Source organism: Chaetodon auriga, chromosome 5, assembly GCF_051107435.1.
Source record: "Chaetodon auriga isolate fChaAug3 chromosome 5, fChaAug3.hap1, whole genome shotgun sequence".
NCBI classification, from domain to species: Eukaryota; Metazoa; Chordata; class Actinopteri; order Chaetodontiformes; family Chaetodontidae; genus Chaetodon; species Chaetodon auriga.
This window is the reverse complement of record NC_135078.1, coordinates 25,914,548-25,931,649: the sequence shown is the minus strand read 5'-3', so window position 1 is coordinate 25,931,649 and position 17,102 is coordinate 25,914,548. Positions and strand designations below refer to the sequence as shown.

Sequence of the window (17,102 nt, the reverse complement as noted above, 5' to 3'; positions counted from 1 at the left end):
TACACCAGAGCAACTAATAATACTGAATAATTTCAAATAATATAAGACCCAATGGATGAACTTGCTGTGTGTTGGCTTGTCAGAATCCCATTGGCATTGTGGGGCCTAATGGTCAGAATGAATAATTCAAGCCAAAACAACAAGTAGTGAAGAAGTCAGGAAAGCAGAAATTAAAATCTGTAAAATATGTATATTCTCAAATAAGAGTATAAAGAAAAAAGAATACGTGCAATGTGTCAGTGAGGCCCAGGGCCTCGTTGATGAGGCCAGCTGACAAGAAATACTACTTACTACTACTACTATAGTATGGCTGTACTGCTAGACGTACTAGCATACACACATGCAGACATACTAGTTTCAATGAAATCATGACTGATCAACAGTTATGTTAAAAGTTGGTAAATGTTTCACTTTCTGTCTGTTTTCACTTGCACTAACACACCTGTGTAACTCGTATTGGTGGTTGAATTCCTGTCAGTCTATTGATTTTCTTCACCTTGCGTAGCATTTTGGAATAAAACCCTGGAGTTACCACCACAAGGCCTTCTAGCAAGGACACTCTAGACCAGCATGCTTTGCAGCACCCCGCGCAGCTGAAAGGGTTTGTGAGGGAGCGTTGATGGCTGTGCCTGGCTGAAATTAAACGTTCAGTCACTTGCTTATCATCGTCATTCACTTACTGCGTGCACCTGTAGGCTTCCCATCATCCAGGGAAATGACAGGAGTCTTCCAGCTTTCCCGCCGCAGAGCTGCAGCCAGACAGAGCGTCCTTTGTCTGCTGCGCTCTGCTCTCACTGCTCACCGCCTTTCGCTGTAATGTCTGAAACAACTTGCCGTCACACAAGCAATGTTTGAAAAGTGAAGATGACAACTTACTTGCGAGTGTATCATCAAATTTGCTGCTATGAGTAACAGTTTACTCGCCTCTCAGACATGTTGGACCAATTGGTGTATGTTGCCACTTCTGATTACTGCACCGCAACCATCCAGATTCTGGTATTCAGTAGAATAGCGTTGACTTACGATTAGCAGAGCAATAAACAAATTAAACACTGCTTCCTCTTCATTTTTTTTGACTAACTCTAGAAATCAAATTGGTTTTATTGGGCCCGTGGTGTCAGGCTGGATTACCTGTTACCCCTTTTGCTCACAGTGGGCAGTACTGCCGGTTCTGCTGGGGGCGGCACACACGTGGACGTAAAGCAGTGGGCAGGCTGTTTAAAACTGAGGGAATATATTTCAAAACCAGCAGTGAGCCTTCCTGTTGGACCACTTTCAATAGAGTGTGTAACCTTCTGCTCCGAGTTTAAACTATATGACCAAAGACCAAAGGGGGAGTCTATAAATACATATTTTCAATGAATTTATCATCAATTAAACTCTCATAAAGTCCCTTTGAGGTCACAGAGATAGCAGCACTACAGTGTTTCAAGTACCACCTCATTCACATGCCTGAAAGAACAGACACGTCGGATATCCAGTGTTGGTGTGGAATAAAAGCTCAGCGTTAAGCACCCACAGATGTCATTGCTCACATGAAAGCCTCATATGGTGCAAACTATGTACTGTACAACACAGGTAAAACCTTTGTTGCTGCTGAACCAATCAAATATCTCCACATTTTGCGCTGACTCGTCTTCCAGTCGTGGGGCTTTTTCCTTACTGGTCTAGAAGTTTTGCCAGTGGCGAAGAGTACCTGCTTTGTTTCAGCCAGTCATTAAAACGACCTTTTGATCGCCACAAATAACCCGCGGTTTCTCTTTGAGATGCTGGTGTGAACCGATTGGTCCTCATTATTTGAATTAAGCCAAATGTTCTGCAGGTTTTAAGAGGATGGTAGTTGAACATTAAGTGTGTGATAATGACAACCTGCTGCAGAGTGTGCTCCAGGGAGACTTTCTCTTTTTTCACGTAGGGAAGCAGTTTGTAATTTGTGACGAAAGGTTCTACCTTAACCTACATATTTTCTTCTTCTTCTTCCACAGTTACTCATGCATAAAGAAGACTGTTACCACTTATTTTATGACGGTTGAGATCTGACTCACATTTTTTTGCTTAAGATGAATTGTGTTGTTTGAAGTGTGCTGCCTTGTGTCACCATAACTTTTTCATGATTTTTCATGACCGGTTGCTACTTCGAAGTGTACAGTAATGTACAGTAACCACTGAGCAATTCTAAATGCAGAATGTACCACCCAAGCATTCTGATGGATGACCAAAATGGATTTTTATTGCAGTTTTACCAAAACATCCTTTAAAATGGTAATTGGAACCAAAGAAACCAAAATGACTTTCTACAGTTGACTTGATTTTCTCTCATGGCTGGGAATACATTATGTTATTATCTTGACTTCCTCTTGGTCAGAGACCAAAGGGTTGACGAGCTGTCCACATTGCCTTCTCTCGTGTAGGCCTAATTGCTGACTGGCTTAATAACTGACTGTCTCACACCCATTTTTTCTGTGGTTGAAGTACAGTGAGACGCATGACTCCTTTGGGAATTCTACCATGGGGACTCAATGAATTTCACACAGTATGCACATGTGTCATAGATCACACATTTTTAAATACCTTGGTGCGAAGTTGTCAAATATGACACCCAAACTTAATTTGAAATACTGTAATCCTGAGTCCCCAGAGGTCATGTACCGGCAGATTTCAGCAGAAGGGATGAGGTTAGAGAATTAAATGGTTCCCACAATGCTGCATTATGTTAACTGCAATTGGCAAAGATGTGACGTGGGAATGGTCTGTTTCTGGTTATGGAACCATTTTCTCTGCCCCACCTCCTCCCTCTCTTCCTCTCTTCCTCTCTTCCTCTCTCTCTCTCTCTCTCTCTCTCTCAGTCACTTCCTCTGTCTTTGTTCCTTTGCCATCCTTTCAGATTAAAGTGTTTTGCTCGAAGGTGGCAGATGCAGTGATTCATACAGTTCCAGGCTGCTGGGCCTCTCAAACCATCACCGTCAAAACTTGATCTTGCGACAGGGCCTTTGACGCCGAGGCTTGGGTTGGGTGGTTGAATCACAATCTTCTGAAATCTTGTAGTCAATGGGAACACACATGAGTTTCACAGGAAGATGTTTTTGCATGTATTACATTACAGTTACAGACATGTCTTATCGTCTGAGGGATTCGTCACAGGTGATGATTTACATACAACCCCAATTCCAAAAAAACAAACTGTGCAAACGAACTGTGTTTGACGACAACGGTTTTACGAAGTGTTCCCAAGCCCACGCTGTAGTATCCTTTATACAATCATGTGTTCACAAAGTGGTGAACCTTGCTCCATCCTCGCTTGTGAAAGATCTTTCCAGGACGCCCCTTTCATACCCAATTATGATACTCTCACCTGTTACCAATCAACCTGTTTACCTGTGGAATGATCCAAACAGGTGTTTTTGGAGCATCCCACGACTTTCCCAGTCTTTAGTTGCTCCTGTCCAAACTTGTTTGAAACATGTTGTTGCATCAAATGAAGCTGAAACATTTTATATATTGTAATTGTACTGTTTTCAGTTGAGTGTATGTCAAAAAGCGAATTATTGCATTCTGTTTTATTTACATTTATTTTCTGCTTCCCACCTTTTTCCACTCACAGTTGTAGTTTTAAAAGATCTGCTTACGTTTTACCTGTGCTTACCGATGTATATTTAATTGACTTGGATCCAACCTACTGCCTCTTTAGTCGAGCTGAAGTGGGAAAGGCGTCCCTTTTGTAAACATGGAAGCTTGATCTGGTCTTGTGGCGTTTGGAGTTTGCCAACCACACGACTGAAGAGTAAAGAGACGTTACATTGTAAAGACAGAAGTGAGGAAAACGGAGCACCAAATGGTTAAAGCAGAGGTAGAGCGGGTCAGTGGGTCTCACGAGAGGCACCAATTAGTGGACAGTGGGGCAAACTTATGTATCCCAGTAACACCCCTCAGACCACCTGACAGTCCACCAGCTGTCACCACCACCACTGAGTCCTGCCCGTTGATTGACACCTGGCGCCTACACGATAGACACCTGGTACAGACGACCCCAGACCGCGGTGCCACAGTCGTTCTCACATGGCAGCGTGCAGCTTTTTCTTTCTTTTTCCTTTCAATTATTTTTATGCTGTTCGGAAGTCGTAGAAACGAGTGGGTGTGGTTGGCTGAGAAGAAGAGTGGCGCTGCTGTCTGTTTGTGTCTCACTGAAAACACAGTTCAGAGTTCACTGAGATGTTTCCAAGTCTGAAATATTCCTTCTAAAAAGTGTTAGACTTGGCTCGCAAAGTTAGGTATACGAATAAGAAATAAGGCAAAATATTAGACACAATTTCATAGACCGCCAGGACAGTAATGGCCTGTGTGATGTGTCAATATTGATCTCTACGTTGGCACATATATGAATAGAAATATGATTAGAGGAAGTTTTTTGACCTCTTCTTTCCTAATTCAAGTTTACCTCATGCTTATTAGGAGAGTTTAGTCAAACAGCCTTCCTCACTACATGTAGTACATGGAGTGTAATTCTTTGTAATAACCAAATTTTAGGACTCAGTGCCAGAACTGTTCCCTGATATGAATATTGGATGATATACTGTCATCTGTGTGCTTTTTTTCTAATACCAATTTTGAGCGTTGGCCTCAAAAATCCTTTATCAGTCAGACTCCAGCCTTTATGCACAATAGCTTTTTTAAGTTCCCCCCATCGTACATTTTCCTTCGTCACTAAATCTGGTTTTAATAAAGCAAGCGAAGCATACATTGACCCGATTTTGAGTCTGAGGAAACATGATTAAAATCGGCTCCTGTGCTGTCGCTCGCCTGTCTTGGTCTCTCACTAAAGCTGAAGGGATCAGCCTCGGTGGTCTGGGCCTCCACACTCGGCTCCAGAGGATCATGGTTCATGTCTGTCCAGAGGCAACTTCATTTTCCCACATTTTCTGCTCTGAACAGGGGGTTCACTCACAAAGCACACACACAGCTTGTTTCCCTGTACCTTGGGAGCGAGCTTTTTTTTTTTTTTCCTCTCTGTGTGTCACAGGTTTGGCTGTTGTTTGACGCTTACATTGTACAGCTGGTTTCACACCGTTATTTATTAATTTCTTTTTCTTCCAGCAGTGCCCAGAGGAGTAATTTGTGATCTTGATGTGTACCACTTGTTGTTTGTTTAGGTTTAGTTTGTTTATTCAGGAGCAAACATCTTGTCAAACACATCAGGTGATTTCGCATTGATTCCAGCTTTTCTCTCCTGCGTGTATACTCGGAGGTAATGGATGATTTCCTTTCACAGAACCACAGAAACATACTGATTTGTATGTGGCTGATAAAACACATTAAAATCAGAGCAGCCTTGGTTTTCGATATGGTGAGTTCAGTAGAGCAGATCCCTCGGGGTCAGAGACATTTAACGCCCCTTTTACACTGTCTGCGGTGGCATGAGGCCGGAGGTAGACCACCTTTATAGGTCATGTGATATGTGGGTCATCTTGGGGCCCGCACAGCGGATCACCAGGATCAAACGCTCTTTGATTGACTCATTGATTTACGAGCGCTGAAAGGCAACAGGGCTTCTACGGTTACACATACAGTAGAGACGGTTTACACGGCAGTAAGTGACTTGCAACTTTTAACTTAACGAGGACTCAGTTAAGGAGGTAAACCAGTAAAATGATTAAATGATTCCCGTAACTCTAAAACTGAGTGGCCCAGCTGTTAACTAGGCTGAGGTCAGGTGGCAAATTCCACCCAGAATCAGGTCAGTTTGAGCTCTTTGTCAAGTTGGTTGTTTAAAGAATGAGACCTGTTACCTGCAGCTTTGACATCAGAATGCAGTCTGTCTTTGTCAGAGTCTGTTCGACTGATTGATGGCTCTACGCGCACGTTTGTTTCCTCTGAGTTCCAACACGTCTCGAACTGCAAATATCGAGGATGAAGTGCCATTTCCTAGTTTTGTCCACTTCAGTTGTCTAAAAGAGACTTAGTGCCACAGTAAGTGGAAGGCTGTTCGTGCGAGATAGGAAATAAGTTAAAAATGACAACCTATTAACTCCAGCCTTCCCTTTCTATCTCACCCAGCGCTTCTCTCACCTCCTCTCTTTCTCAGGGTCTGGCTGTCCAGACCAGTCCAGCCTTGCAGAGGAAAGCTGTACTGTGGCTAACTGGTGCTGAGTCCTGAGATGATTACAATGCACGCAGGTATGGAAAAGGCACCTACAACTTTTTACAAGGGCCCCTGGGGCTTCAAGGGCAATCTTCTCTGTCAGAGGCTTATCACCTCTGCTCCCGCTCTCAGCTGGTGTGAGTGTCTTCAGAAGGCAACACCATGATTTTGAACAATTAGTCCGCCCCACTAGAGTCGGCAACCAGACCTACCCGTCAGTTCTGATTCACATGCAGAAGCCAATATGTCTGCTGAGGCTGTTATTAGGGAACACTGTAAACATGATCCCATTGTGTAGCCCTCTGCTGAAGTCTTTCATGATGTCGATCTGTTAATAAAAAGGCCCCTATGTCAAGTGTGTTAGAGGGAAAAAATCCTTCAAAGCAACTAAGCTGAGATAAAATACAAATTTCAAAATTGGTAAAAACGTAATTAAAGCTCATCTTTAAACAGTGCAGGTGCTTTGTGCTATGCAGTCTTGCTGTACAATCTCCCTGTATGTTTAATTGTAAAGCAAAATGATAAAATTGCACACAGCTTGCATTGCACTTTGAAAATCTTACAGAGATCACAGCGTTCAACATGGCCTAAGTCTGCTTTTGAAAAGTTTATTTTAAGGTAAATAAAGATTAATTACTTATGGAAACACTGAACCTCCCAAACGGAAATAGATTACCATGTATTTCATCCACCACCAAGCTGTTTGTCCAATATACTAACAAATTGAAGTGAAACAAGTTTCGAGTCCTTCAGAGTGCGTGTTGTCCAAATTCCAACATTTAACATAACATACAAACTATATTTATGACAACACGCTGGATTATTTCGTGCTGTTTGTCACACTGGGAATGTAGACTTCTTGTTCAGTCTAATACTCTATACCAGACATGTTCAAATGTCCGACCGCACACACACTGCACAGACACGCACACACACTGCACAGACACGCACACACGGAAGCGCAGCTCTCACAGCTCAGCCCTGCTATCTAACAGTAGCCAATCGTGGTGATTATTAGGCAAGAGTTGATAAACTGTGGTCCAGCCTCTCCCCCGTGTGGAAAAGCCAAGCACAGAGGTTTCAGTCAGCCACTGTTTGCTGACTCCCCTCCACATCAGTGAGGCAGTCATGTTTAATCAGAGATCATCTATTTCCATTTGAGATGATCCATTTCTGTCCCGTAGACGAGCTTTAGTTTCTCACGTCCTATTGTATCTTGTATTTCACAACCACATCCCAATTAAAACGTATGTCTATAATTAAACAACTTTTTATTAAGGCGAAATTTATCCAATCCAATTTCATCTTGAAATCCAGTGGGCGCATGCACGTGCGCCTCCGTCCACAGAGGCTCAATGGGGTGGAGGGGAGAACTCCCTCACAGTATTGACAGAAATGTGTTGTTGGAACAAACAGGAGGTAGTGACTCAGTGTCAACCAGAGACATGACTGTACCACCCCGTTTCCATTGCGCACCCGTGAATGTGACTGGTGCGCTCTCCACAGGGCATCAGCTCAATTATCAAAGGTAGTGGATCATCTCCGTTTCTTATGCTGCAAGTGATAGAAACGAGACACGCCTATAATAAAGTTTAGAACTGGGTGTGATTTCTTTCTCGTTTGATTGAATTTTCTGCCACATGTGAAGTCATCAGATTCTGCGCTCTGGATGAAGACGCACTCTAAAATGACAGACGTGCTACCTGCACAAATGATCCGCGTGATTTCGGGGCAGTCTGATTGGATAAGAATTGTACCTCTCAGGCACAGGGCCAAATTAAGCTTTTTTTCCTCCTCCTCCTCTCCAAGGTGTCTCATTCACTTTTCGGATGGGCACTCTGCCCCTCCTCTCTGACACTGACGAAATAACAGTGTGCGTTAGGCAAAATTGAACTTGTTGCTTGCCAGCACTTCACGGTTTCTGTCGCTCCGATCAGAACAAGGATCATCCCGAAGTGGGACCCTGCAACTCTGGAGCATCAGGGAGAAGAGAAAGGCGCACCGGGGATATTAGTGCTGCTGCGCCCACTTGGAGTGGACATATTTGGGGACTTTTTACGCACGCATGCTTCTCACTGGGAATAACTGGATTTAAGGACATATATCGATATTTGTTCATTTTATGGAATAAAACATCTTTAAACGTAAGTATTTCTCTGCTTTTTGTTTGAACTGAACTATTAATTGTGAGTATTGCCCTTAACCAGACATTTGGCTGTTAATGCACTTTCTGGCTTATTTTTTCTCAATATGGAATATTTTCTTATAGAATGAAAGAAATCCGTCTGTAAAAGTTAACTTAAGACTTTACTCAAGGTTAAAACACGAACACACCCAGTGATGCCGTGTTGTCCTTAGATAACCTGCTGCGTCCCGCTACTGAGTGCTGCACGTGAATTTCCAAAAACACCTCTGCGGATTGACGAGCACTACACACCTTTTTCAATTCACACTTTCTAATTTGAAATCAGAATAATCCGTGTGCCAAATTTTCCTGCCATGATTTCTGTCGGGCATCCGAAAGCCACAGGTGTTTCAGTGAAGGAGAAAGAAGAAGTAGAAACGGCACCAAAACAGAGTTTTAATCAACCCATCAGCGGATGACAATATCATTATTTTATTTCCCAGTAGCAGATTTTTTTGGTTTCATGCCAGGCAGCAACTCTGGGCTGCACATGAAGGACCACAAACTGCAAAAATCTGCCACCGATTAAACGCCTGTGTGATGCTGAGGTGCTGATATTCCGCTGATTTACTCTTTTTTCCGATTTCCTAGAAATCCTGCTGCGACTCTCTGCAGTTTAAGCAGCTCTCAACAACTATATTATAAAATTTAAGAAACAAATATGCAGAGAGATGTGTCATGAATAGTCCTGGACTTGTCTCCCCAAAGTCTCATTTCATTAAGTTTCCATTAGGGTGGGTCCGTTGACTCGGGATAGACTTGTGGGAGTGCTGGCATTAAGTCACAATCGTACCCACCCTGAAATATTTTAGATGATGATCTTTTGTCACTGCCAGTTGCCATTTTACACTGAGCTTCTTTTTATGGAGAACCGTGTGCAGCTCCCACTGCGAACCAGCACTTGTGTGTGTACACAGTGGGGTGGAAATGAGGGCGGTGGGCTCACTGCTCCTGTCCCCCAAAACTCTGCACTTCGAGGAACTCAGGAAGCTTTACCTCTTTCATCCACAGATTCACAGAAAGCACGAGCCTGAGACATTGTTTCCCTCCAAATCTTACTTTTAATTTAATTCAACAACTGAAACATGTTGTAATGTGATATGTCAGAGAAATGTGATGTCCTTTGTGTTCAAGGGCTTTTCATATTCTGAAGAGGGAGATCAATCCATTATTGTCTGGAAAAAAAAAAAAAAAGCTTAATCAAAGTTGATTTTTTATGGTCAAACTTTTTGTTCATATCCCTGATGAGTGTTAATTTGTTATGAAAGACCTTATGCTGCATTAATGCTTGGACACTTAATATTTCTGCAAAGTGTAGATGAGAAGTCCAACTCAACAAATGTATGTCTCCTAAGGAAGATGTGGATGCATCAAACAGAAAGAGAAAACAACATCAAAGTGAAGACCTTGTATGAGTTGTTTGCTAATGCAGCTTGTTAATTTTCTTTCCAACAGATGATACTAAATATAAAGCATATCCTGTGGTTATATTGTCTCTGTGAAGCTGCATCTGCAACAGGTAAGCTCTGAATGAGTAAACGCTTCTCTCTCTGCCTCCTACTTTTGGCTCTTTCACAGTCACCTCCTCTCTCCCGTCCCTCCTTCTCCCCATCTCTCCCCCTCTCTCTCTCTTCCGCTCTTCATCTTCCTCCCTCTCTCCCTGCTCCTCCCTCCTTCTTTTCATTGCACTGAACACAGAGTCATCTGACATGGCCACATTCGGCTGGCTTGCTTACAGCTTATCTGCAGCCAACTGACTGATGTGTCAGCGGTGCCTCACAGCATTAAAGCTTCAGTCTGTTCTTAAAGTAGCAGACTGTGATTACCCCCTTCCAGTCTTCTTCCTGTGAAGCCTGTGACCATTTACTCAGAGGTGAAGGTGACAGTGTTGCCCCCTGAGGTGAGCATCTTGGGCCCCTCCGGCCCCCCTGGCTCTCCTGGTCCCTAGTCCCCGGCCTTGTCTCTGGGTATGGACGGACACCTTTCAATTAGACTGGGCTCCCAGTCTGGAAATAACAGCTGGTTTCACCCCTCATCCTAATAAGGCCCTCTGTTAAAGCACACACTCATGCCTCGGGGGCTGTCCCACCACTGTTTCCAGAGCATTCCCTGCATTGTTCCCTGTGAATCCCCAACCCTCACCCCTAACCCCCCAGAGGAGAAAAAAAAAAAGAAAGAAAAAAAAAGAAAGGTAAATCTTCTTCCTCTCCACAACTGTGATTCAGCCTGTTGCCATTCATTTGTGTCTGGCATGCTGTCTGATACCCTGTTTGCTTTGCCCCATCACATAGAAGTGGAGTGAGACTGAGGTACAGTCAACAGTTGTAACTGTGGGCGGACCCCCAGGGCGGGCAGAGACATAGTTAACCTTGTCTTGTTTAGCTGTAGTGTAACTCTTTGCTGCTTGCAACACAATGTTTTATATTGTCAAATTAAATAACCTTACATTGTGCTGCAATGTACTGGTGAGTAACATCAGTAGTAAGTTTTCAGCTGAGAACTTGTGTAGTTTTACCTGTCATCATCATCATCATCATCTTCATCATCATCATCAGTAAGCTGTCATGTAGTTGAAGGTGGGATTATTTGAGAAGGAAAACTAGCATGCACAGAACTCAGCAGAGGCATAACATCAAGTGATGCAACCATGACTCCACCAATTAGAACTAACTTCACACAAACACGCTGCACGTACACTACAGGCAGTGTTAAATGTGTTCCCACACCCATCGTTTTAAGGATGAGGTTTGACTTTCCAACAGCCGTTTTCAGGCCATGATGCATGTTTTTTTTTTTTTTTTTATTAGGCTGGGTGTTGTCACACCCCGTCAATGTAAATGAGTCGGGCAGTTTATAGTGTCTACTTCGATCTGTTAGAATTAAAGTAAACAGACGAGACGTGTTTGTCTGGGAGAGAAAGTGAACAGCAGCAAAGAATACAGTAGTGAATAATTTCACCTGAATTGCAAATGCATTTAACCCTTTTTGCTTTTTGCCTTTCAGCCTCCAACGCATTATCGATAATCAGACCAATCACTGGATCCCTCTCGGGGAAGGTAAATCTTCCCTGCTTCTTCTCCATCATCCCAACCTCAGCGCCCGTCATCAGTCCCAATGGAACCACCATTTATAGCACAGACTACTTGCGGATCAAATGGAGCAAAATAGAGGGAGAAGTAGAATCCACAGTGCTGGTGGCACAAAACGGGGTCATCAAAATCGGCTCCAGCTACAGGAACCGTGTGTCAGTGCCCAGTCACCCTGAGGATGTAGGCGACGCCTCACTGACGATGGTCAAGCTGCGCGCCAGTGACGCAGGCACTTACCGCTGTGAGGTCATGTACGGCATTGAGGACACCCAGGATACAGTTAACCTTGACGTCAACGGTAAGAGATTCATGATGTCCTTCCCGCGTGACGCTGCAATCACATAAAAGCCTCTAAAATTGCTTCCCCTTTGAGTGTAGACGGAGGTTTCTGCAAGGGCTTAATCACAGTAAAATGCAATGCGAGTGGTCACAGAGATGTATACCATATGAGAGACTTTGGGCTCCCTTTTGCTTGCTTGACTCAGATGAGACTTTGGGTCAGTGTCCATACAAAGTACCGCAATATTTTAATTCCAGCCTTCATCCACCTAACCCAATCAGCCATCAGAGCCCAAATATGGATGGCATTCCACATGTTATGGGCAGAACAAGAGCTATGTTATAACCTCATCTGTCCCTGTCATTGTGGGTACCACCTTGTCAGCGGGGACTTTCCTCTTGGTGGGGCACTCAGTGGGTGTGACCAAGTCTTTTTACTTTGCCGTCACTGAGCAATAACAGTATTCCCCAATACCCCTTGTCAAATTTAAGTGCGAAATTATGTTTGTGATAATTAAACATTACTGTGGTACCTCCAAGCCAAAAGTTATAGTCTCCTTGGGGGGGGGGGGGGGGGGTGTTACAGTTCCTCACCTAGTGTCATTATGTGGATTCTACATGCTCTCACTTGAGAAGTATTCTGGAGATATAACTCATGTTTTGGGGTTGTAGAAAACATGGGTGGGGCGGGGGGATACTGGGATAGTTTTGGTTTTCACTGGTTTACAATCTGCACAACCTCTTTTCCAACTATATGCAATGTTAATTAGGACTATCAATCATATCTTCTGCGTCTGTTTACTGTCCACAAATATGGGGATTTCAGGGCCATGGCATCATCTGCAGTTATCTTGTTCATTTGTGGTGAACTGTATTTTGCTTATCCTCTTGGTTTATTGCAAAGTTACTCCTTTCCAAAGAAGCTGAGAGACGCAATTATTTCACTCATGGAGTGTGCTTTATAAGTCATTTGCAGTAATTTACAGCTCTGAAACTATGCTGATGAATTCCAGATTATTATGTCCATGTTTCTAAACAAAACTTCATTATCTTTCATTTCTGGACGGTCATTTTTTTCCCCTGCAGGTGTTGTGTTTCACTACCGGGCAAGCACCAACAGGTACAATTTGGACTACCAGTCGGCCGTCCAGACTTGCCAAAATATTGGAGCCACCATTGCCACATATGACCAACTGAAAGCAGCGTATGAGGATGGCTTCGATCAGTGTGATGCTGGCTGGATTGCTGACCAGACAGTGAGGTTAGCTGCATTTTAATTCTCTGCTGTAAAGTCATTTCTTTTAATGCTACATTTTATTGTGTGTTCTGATGCGATGTGAAATGCTTTTGCACAGAGGTAAGATGATGTGACCTATGTGCTGTAATGGCGCTTTTTTTCTCTATCTGTGCAGATACCCAATCACAAAGCCAAGGAAGGGCTGCTATGGCAACCTCCAGGGTAAACCTGGTATTAGGTCATATGGGACCAGGAAACCCACGGACACCTATGATGTGTTCTGTTACGTAGACAAACTTGATGGTGAGTCGACCACAAAATTAGGCTTTTCTCGTTCTAAGTAATGAGGTGTCGTTTAAAGGCACTGACACACCCTCTGGCAGAAATGACTAAACCTCCAAATTATCACAGTGCCAAAGCAAATTACTTTTACAGCTCGTAAGACCGCTGTGGAAATACACTTAATTGTCTAGTTAGAATACTGTATTGGTGACAATGCGTGATCTTTTATATATTTTGTTTGCAACAAACAATTTCACATGTCAGAGAAAGGGACTGAGGGCCAGAGAGAAGCTCCTAATAATTTGACACTACAGCATGAATTGAAATTCATTCTCCACCATTGTGGTTTTTTAAAAAGTCACCAACAAAAATGTGATAATGGGGCTTTTAAATTTCTTTGGCACTACTTATGAGAAGTCTTCACTTCTCAGCCAACAGTCCTTCTCTGTCTGTTCATTATACAGCGTGTTATTGCTGATGGACTCCACTCCACTCAGAGCGCTTTATGAGTGATAACATCCCTCCTGACACATCTGAACTCCACTCAGCCATCTGTAGTTGCTCTTCTTATCCGGGATTTGCACAGCGCAGCCCTGCAACAGCACATAATATTAGTTTAAATTAGTCTGCCACAAGCTGCAAATCAGTTAGTCGTGAAGATGAAGATATCAGTCAGTATTGTGACATTTGTGTCATCAGCCTTATGAGCAGATGTAGACAATGGTGTCAGCCAGGGAACGTCGTCCCACCCGACAGCCGCCAGGGACATGCGCATACATCTTCCACTTAATTCATCAACCTCTCAAAGAAATGATGCATGCGTCTTTGACCTCTCTTTATATGTGCCACATAGGTGTGTTAAACTGTGTTTCACAGACATAAATCCCAACTCTCTACTTAACAGTTAATTACTTTGATTTAGTGACTTTATGTTAGATCATTATTCTGTGTTTTAACTGGTGATAGACAGTAGCATATAGGCGTTATTTTTCGGGCAGTTTTGCCTCATTACATAGTTTAAAGTAGAGAGTGACCTAAAACATAGCGAAGGCGTTAGGGGAGCGGTCGCTACAAATGTCTTCCACTGGAACTGAACTGGGGACATTGTGGTTACGTCGGTATGTGTAATAGTATGTGTTAATGAAGGTCTTCTCGTTTTTCTGCCCTTTCACATGTTCAAGGAAAATACATGTTTGGCTGATGAGGTTTGACATGCTTTGAAGTTGAGTGGAAATCGCTAATGCTTTAAATGAACCGTAAAAATTCACCTAGAGGCTTTAAGAGGCACGGTGAGTTAAATTTTAAGCTATAACCACAGAGTCTAGAGGTGTCTGAGAGGTGGAAAGTGAGCTTTTGCTAATAAGACATACTGGAAGTCATCAGCACATTTGAAAGGGCAGAAAATGTGCAATAAAATTCACATTTCATTTCATGTCCCTTGTCTGCTTTTAAGAGGGAAGACATTTCTGGGTGGAAAGCATCTCCTAATCTCAGTGCCATTGTAAATCAATGGGATGAAACCAACATGGGATATTTGAAACGTTACGCCCAAGACTAACTGAAAACAATTTAGTCAGTTGTCCTCTCTTGTGTTGTTGTTTGGTTTCAATTAAGATATTGCCTCTCTGTAGTTTTTCATTTATATTACCCTGTAGACGAAGACAAAAGCTCATAACAGTCACAGTGCAGTGACCTTTCTGACGGTAAGATCCTGACATGAACCACACGAAGGATGGAAACATAGATAGAGACGTAGTTCACTCACCCCGAGGGGAAACCTAATGTCTTGAAGTACAGACGCATTCATTGACAGGCCAGGCACATTGTCTGCATTGCTATCCCACCTCACATTAATATAATGAATGAACTACTGTTGTCCTAAATATGATCGGTGGGAGATGTTTTGGGGCCGTGCCCTGCACAGCTGTGACTTTTGTCAGCTGCTTTTGGGCTATGGCTCCTCTGAAAGGTCAGAATAATCTAAAAATCTGTAGCTTGAGGTTACTCCGAATGCGATACTTTTTAGCTCTGTTTTCGGTGCAGATAATTCAAAATGAAATATGAAATGACCGTCCATCTGTTAGCAATACAGCACTGATTAATGCCAAAGTTTGTGGAATTAGTTAAACAATGAGCTGAGCCCTCTGCCCTGCGTGACTGCTTACTTACAGTAATCAGATTTTGTTGCCATGCTGCCTTTGAATTAGTGCTTGTTGTGAACACTTGGTTGCTTTCTGCCCTCTGTATTTCAGGTGAAGTGTACTATGCTCCCGTGAGCCATAAGATGACCTTTGAGGAGGCCAGCCGAGAGTGTCAGAAGAGGAACGCTGTCCTGGCCTCCACAGGCCAGCTCCACGCTGCCTGGCGACACGGTCTGGACAGATGCGACTATGGCTGGCTCTCCGATGGCAGTGCACGGCATCCCGTGGCAGTACCCAGAATGCAGTGTGGGGGAGGCCTGCTCGGTGTCAGGACCATGTACCGCTACAGAAACCAGACAGGCTTCCCAGAGCCAAGGACGAAGCTCGGAGCTTACTGTTTTAAAGGTAAACTCGCTCACAGGGAGTGGCAGACAGTGATTGAAGGCACAGGCCGTTCCCCGTCAAAACCAGGCCTGGACTGTGAGGAGCTATGATCTCATCTCCTATTCGCCTGTGCTCCCCCACCCTTTGATTTTCTGCTCCTTTGCACCACTGTACACATTCCCACATCTGAACCAGACCAGCATTTGAAAATGTTTATAGTCTGTCTCGTCTTTCGTCCGTTGTGTCGTTCCCTGTGTACCTGTTTTTTGCTTTACGATGGTATAGTTTTGATGACGACAGCATGAGCCAACTGGGGGAATGATTTTGAGTGTTATGAGCGTTGTGTGTTATGTGCCAGACAAGTCATACAGATTACAGTGTCCAGTTGACCTCACTGTCTCACATTTTAGTTTCCCGCCCATTTCTGTGGCCGCGAAATTAGCCAAGGGTAGAGTAAAATCATAGTGGTAAACACTAATGGATATGACAGTTCTTATTCGAATGGGGAGACTCATGACCAATAGCCTGCTGGAGAGTTCCTGAGGAATCAGAATCTGTCTGTGTTTTGTTTTTTATCTTTATTACTTCCAGCTGCACTAATCAGGGCTCCTTAAGCTTTATCCTTGTACAACCTCTCTGCTGATGTGAAAAAACTAAACCAGTTTATGTACTTGAGTGCTGTTCAACCTTTCGTGGTCATTTTAGATAATATTATCACATTTATGAAAGGCCAAACAGACTGTTATTCCAAATACATTAAAAATAGGCGAGGTGTTGGGAATGGAGAAATTCATTAATCATGTCAACTTTTTTCATCTTCTGTGGACTCTTGTAGGACATGTTGTAAACCATGGTGATTACTGCCCATGGGAAGACAGCTAGCTTTGCAAAGACGGTGACACTTCATGGTTCACTGGAACTTAGCAGAATTAGGCTAATCCCTCAAAATGTGAGTGTTCTTAACTAATCAGCATCTCCTGGGCAAAACTGAATGACAGGTGATAGTTGCCATTTGGAGATGCAGTGAAAGTAATACCACACCTGACAGCCCTTTTAGTCTCACTATCTAGCTCCCTTTTCGCCTTTCTCATCTCATTTCCGCTGTCAGAGTTTGCCCTCTGTCATTCTCACTTGTACTTATCAGAGCAGACGTTTGGATAATGGACAAAGCTACTGCTGGACTTCTAAATTCAGTCATCCTTGGTGACCCTTGACCTGGCCTTTCCATCTTTACAAATGAGAGGTTGGACAGATAAGCCGGCCCCTGCCAGGCCATTTACTGGCCCTGAGCTATGCTAACTGTCGTGGTGATAAGTCCCCATGGAGTTCAGAGGGCACACAAACAGCCCACCCTCACCTCCTGCTCTGT

The 17,102-nt window shown here is 43.4% G+C and overlaps 1 protein-coding gene across 1 annotated transcript in view; it reads left to right on the top strand.

Annotated features, from left to right (window-relative positions):
- Positions 1–17,102, top strand: part of vcana (versican a) — a 62,047-nt gene that overhangs the window by 1,517 nt on the left and 43,428 nt on the right. Inside the window, exons 2-5 of the mRNA XM_076730558.1 lie at positions 11,325–11,708; positions 12,776–12,950; positions 13,102–13,229; positions 15,461–15,754. Of these exons, the coding sequence (XP_076586673.1) occupies positions 11,325–11,708; positions 12,776–12,950; positions 13,102–13,229; positions 15,461–15,754 (981 nt within the window). The remainder of the gene's footprint in view (positions 1–11,324; positions 11,709–12,775; positions 12,951–13,101; positions 13,230–15,460; positions 15,755–17,102) is intronic.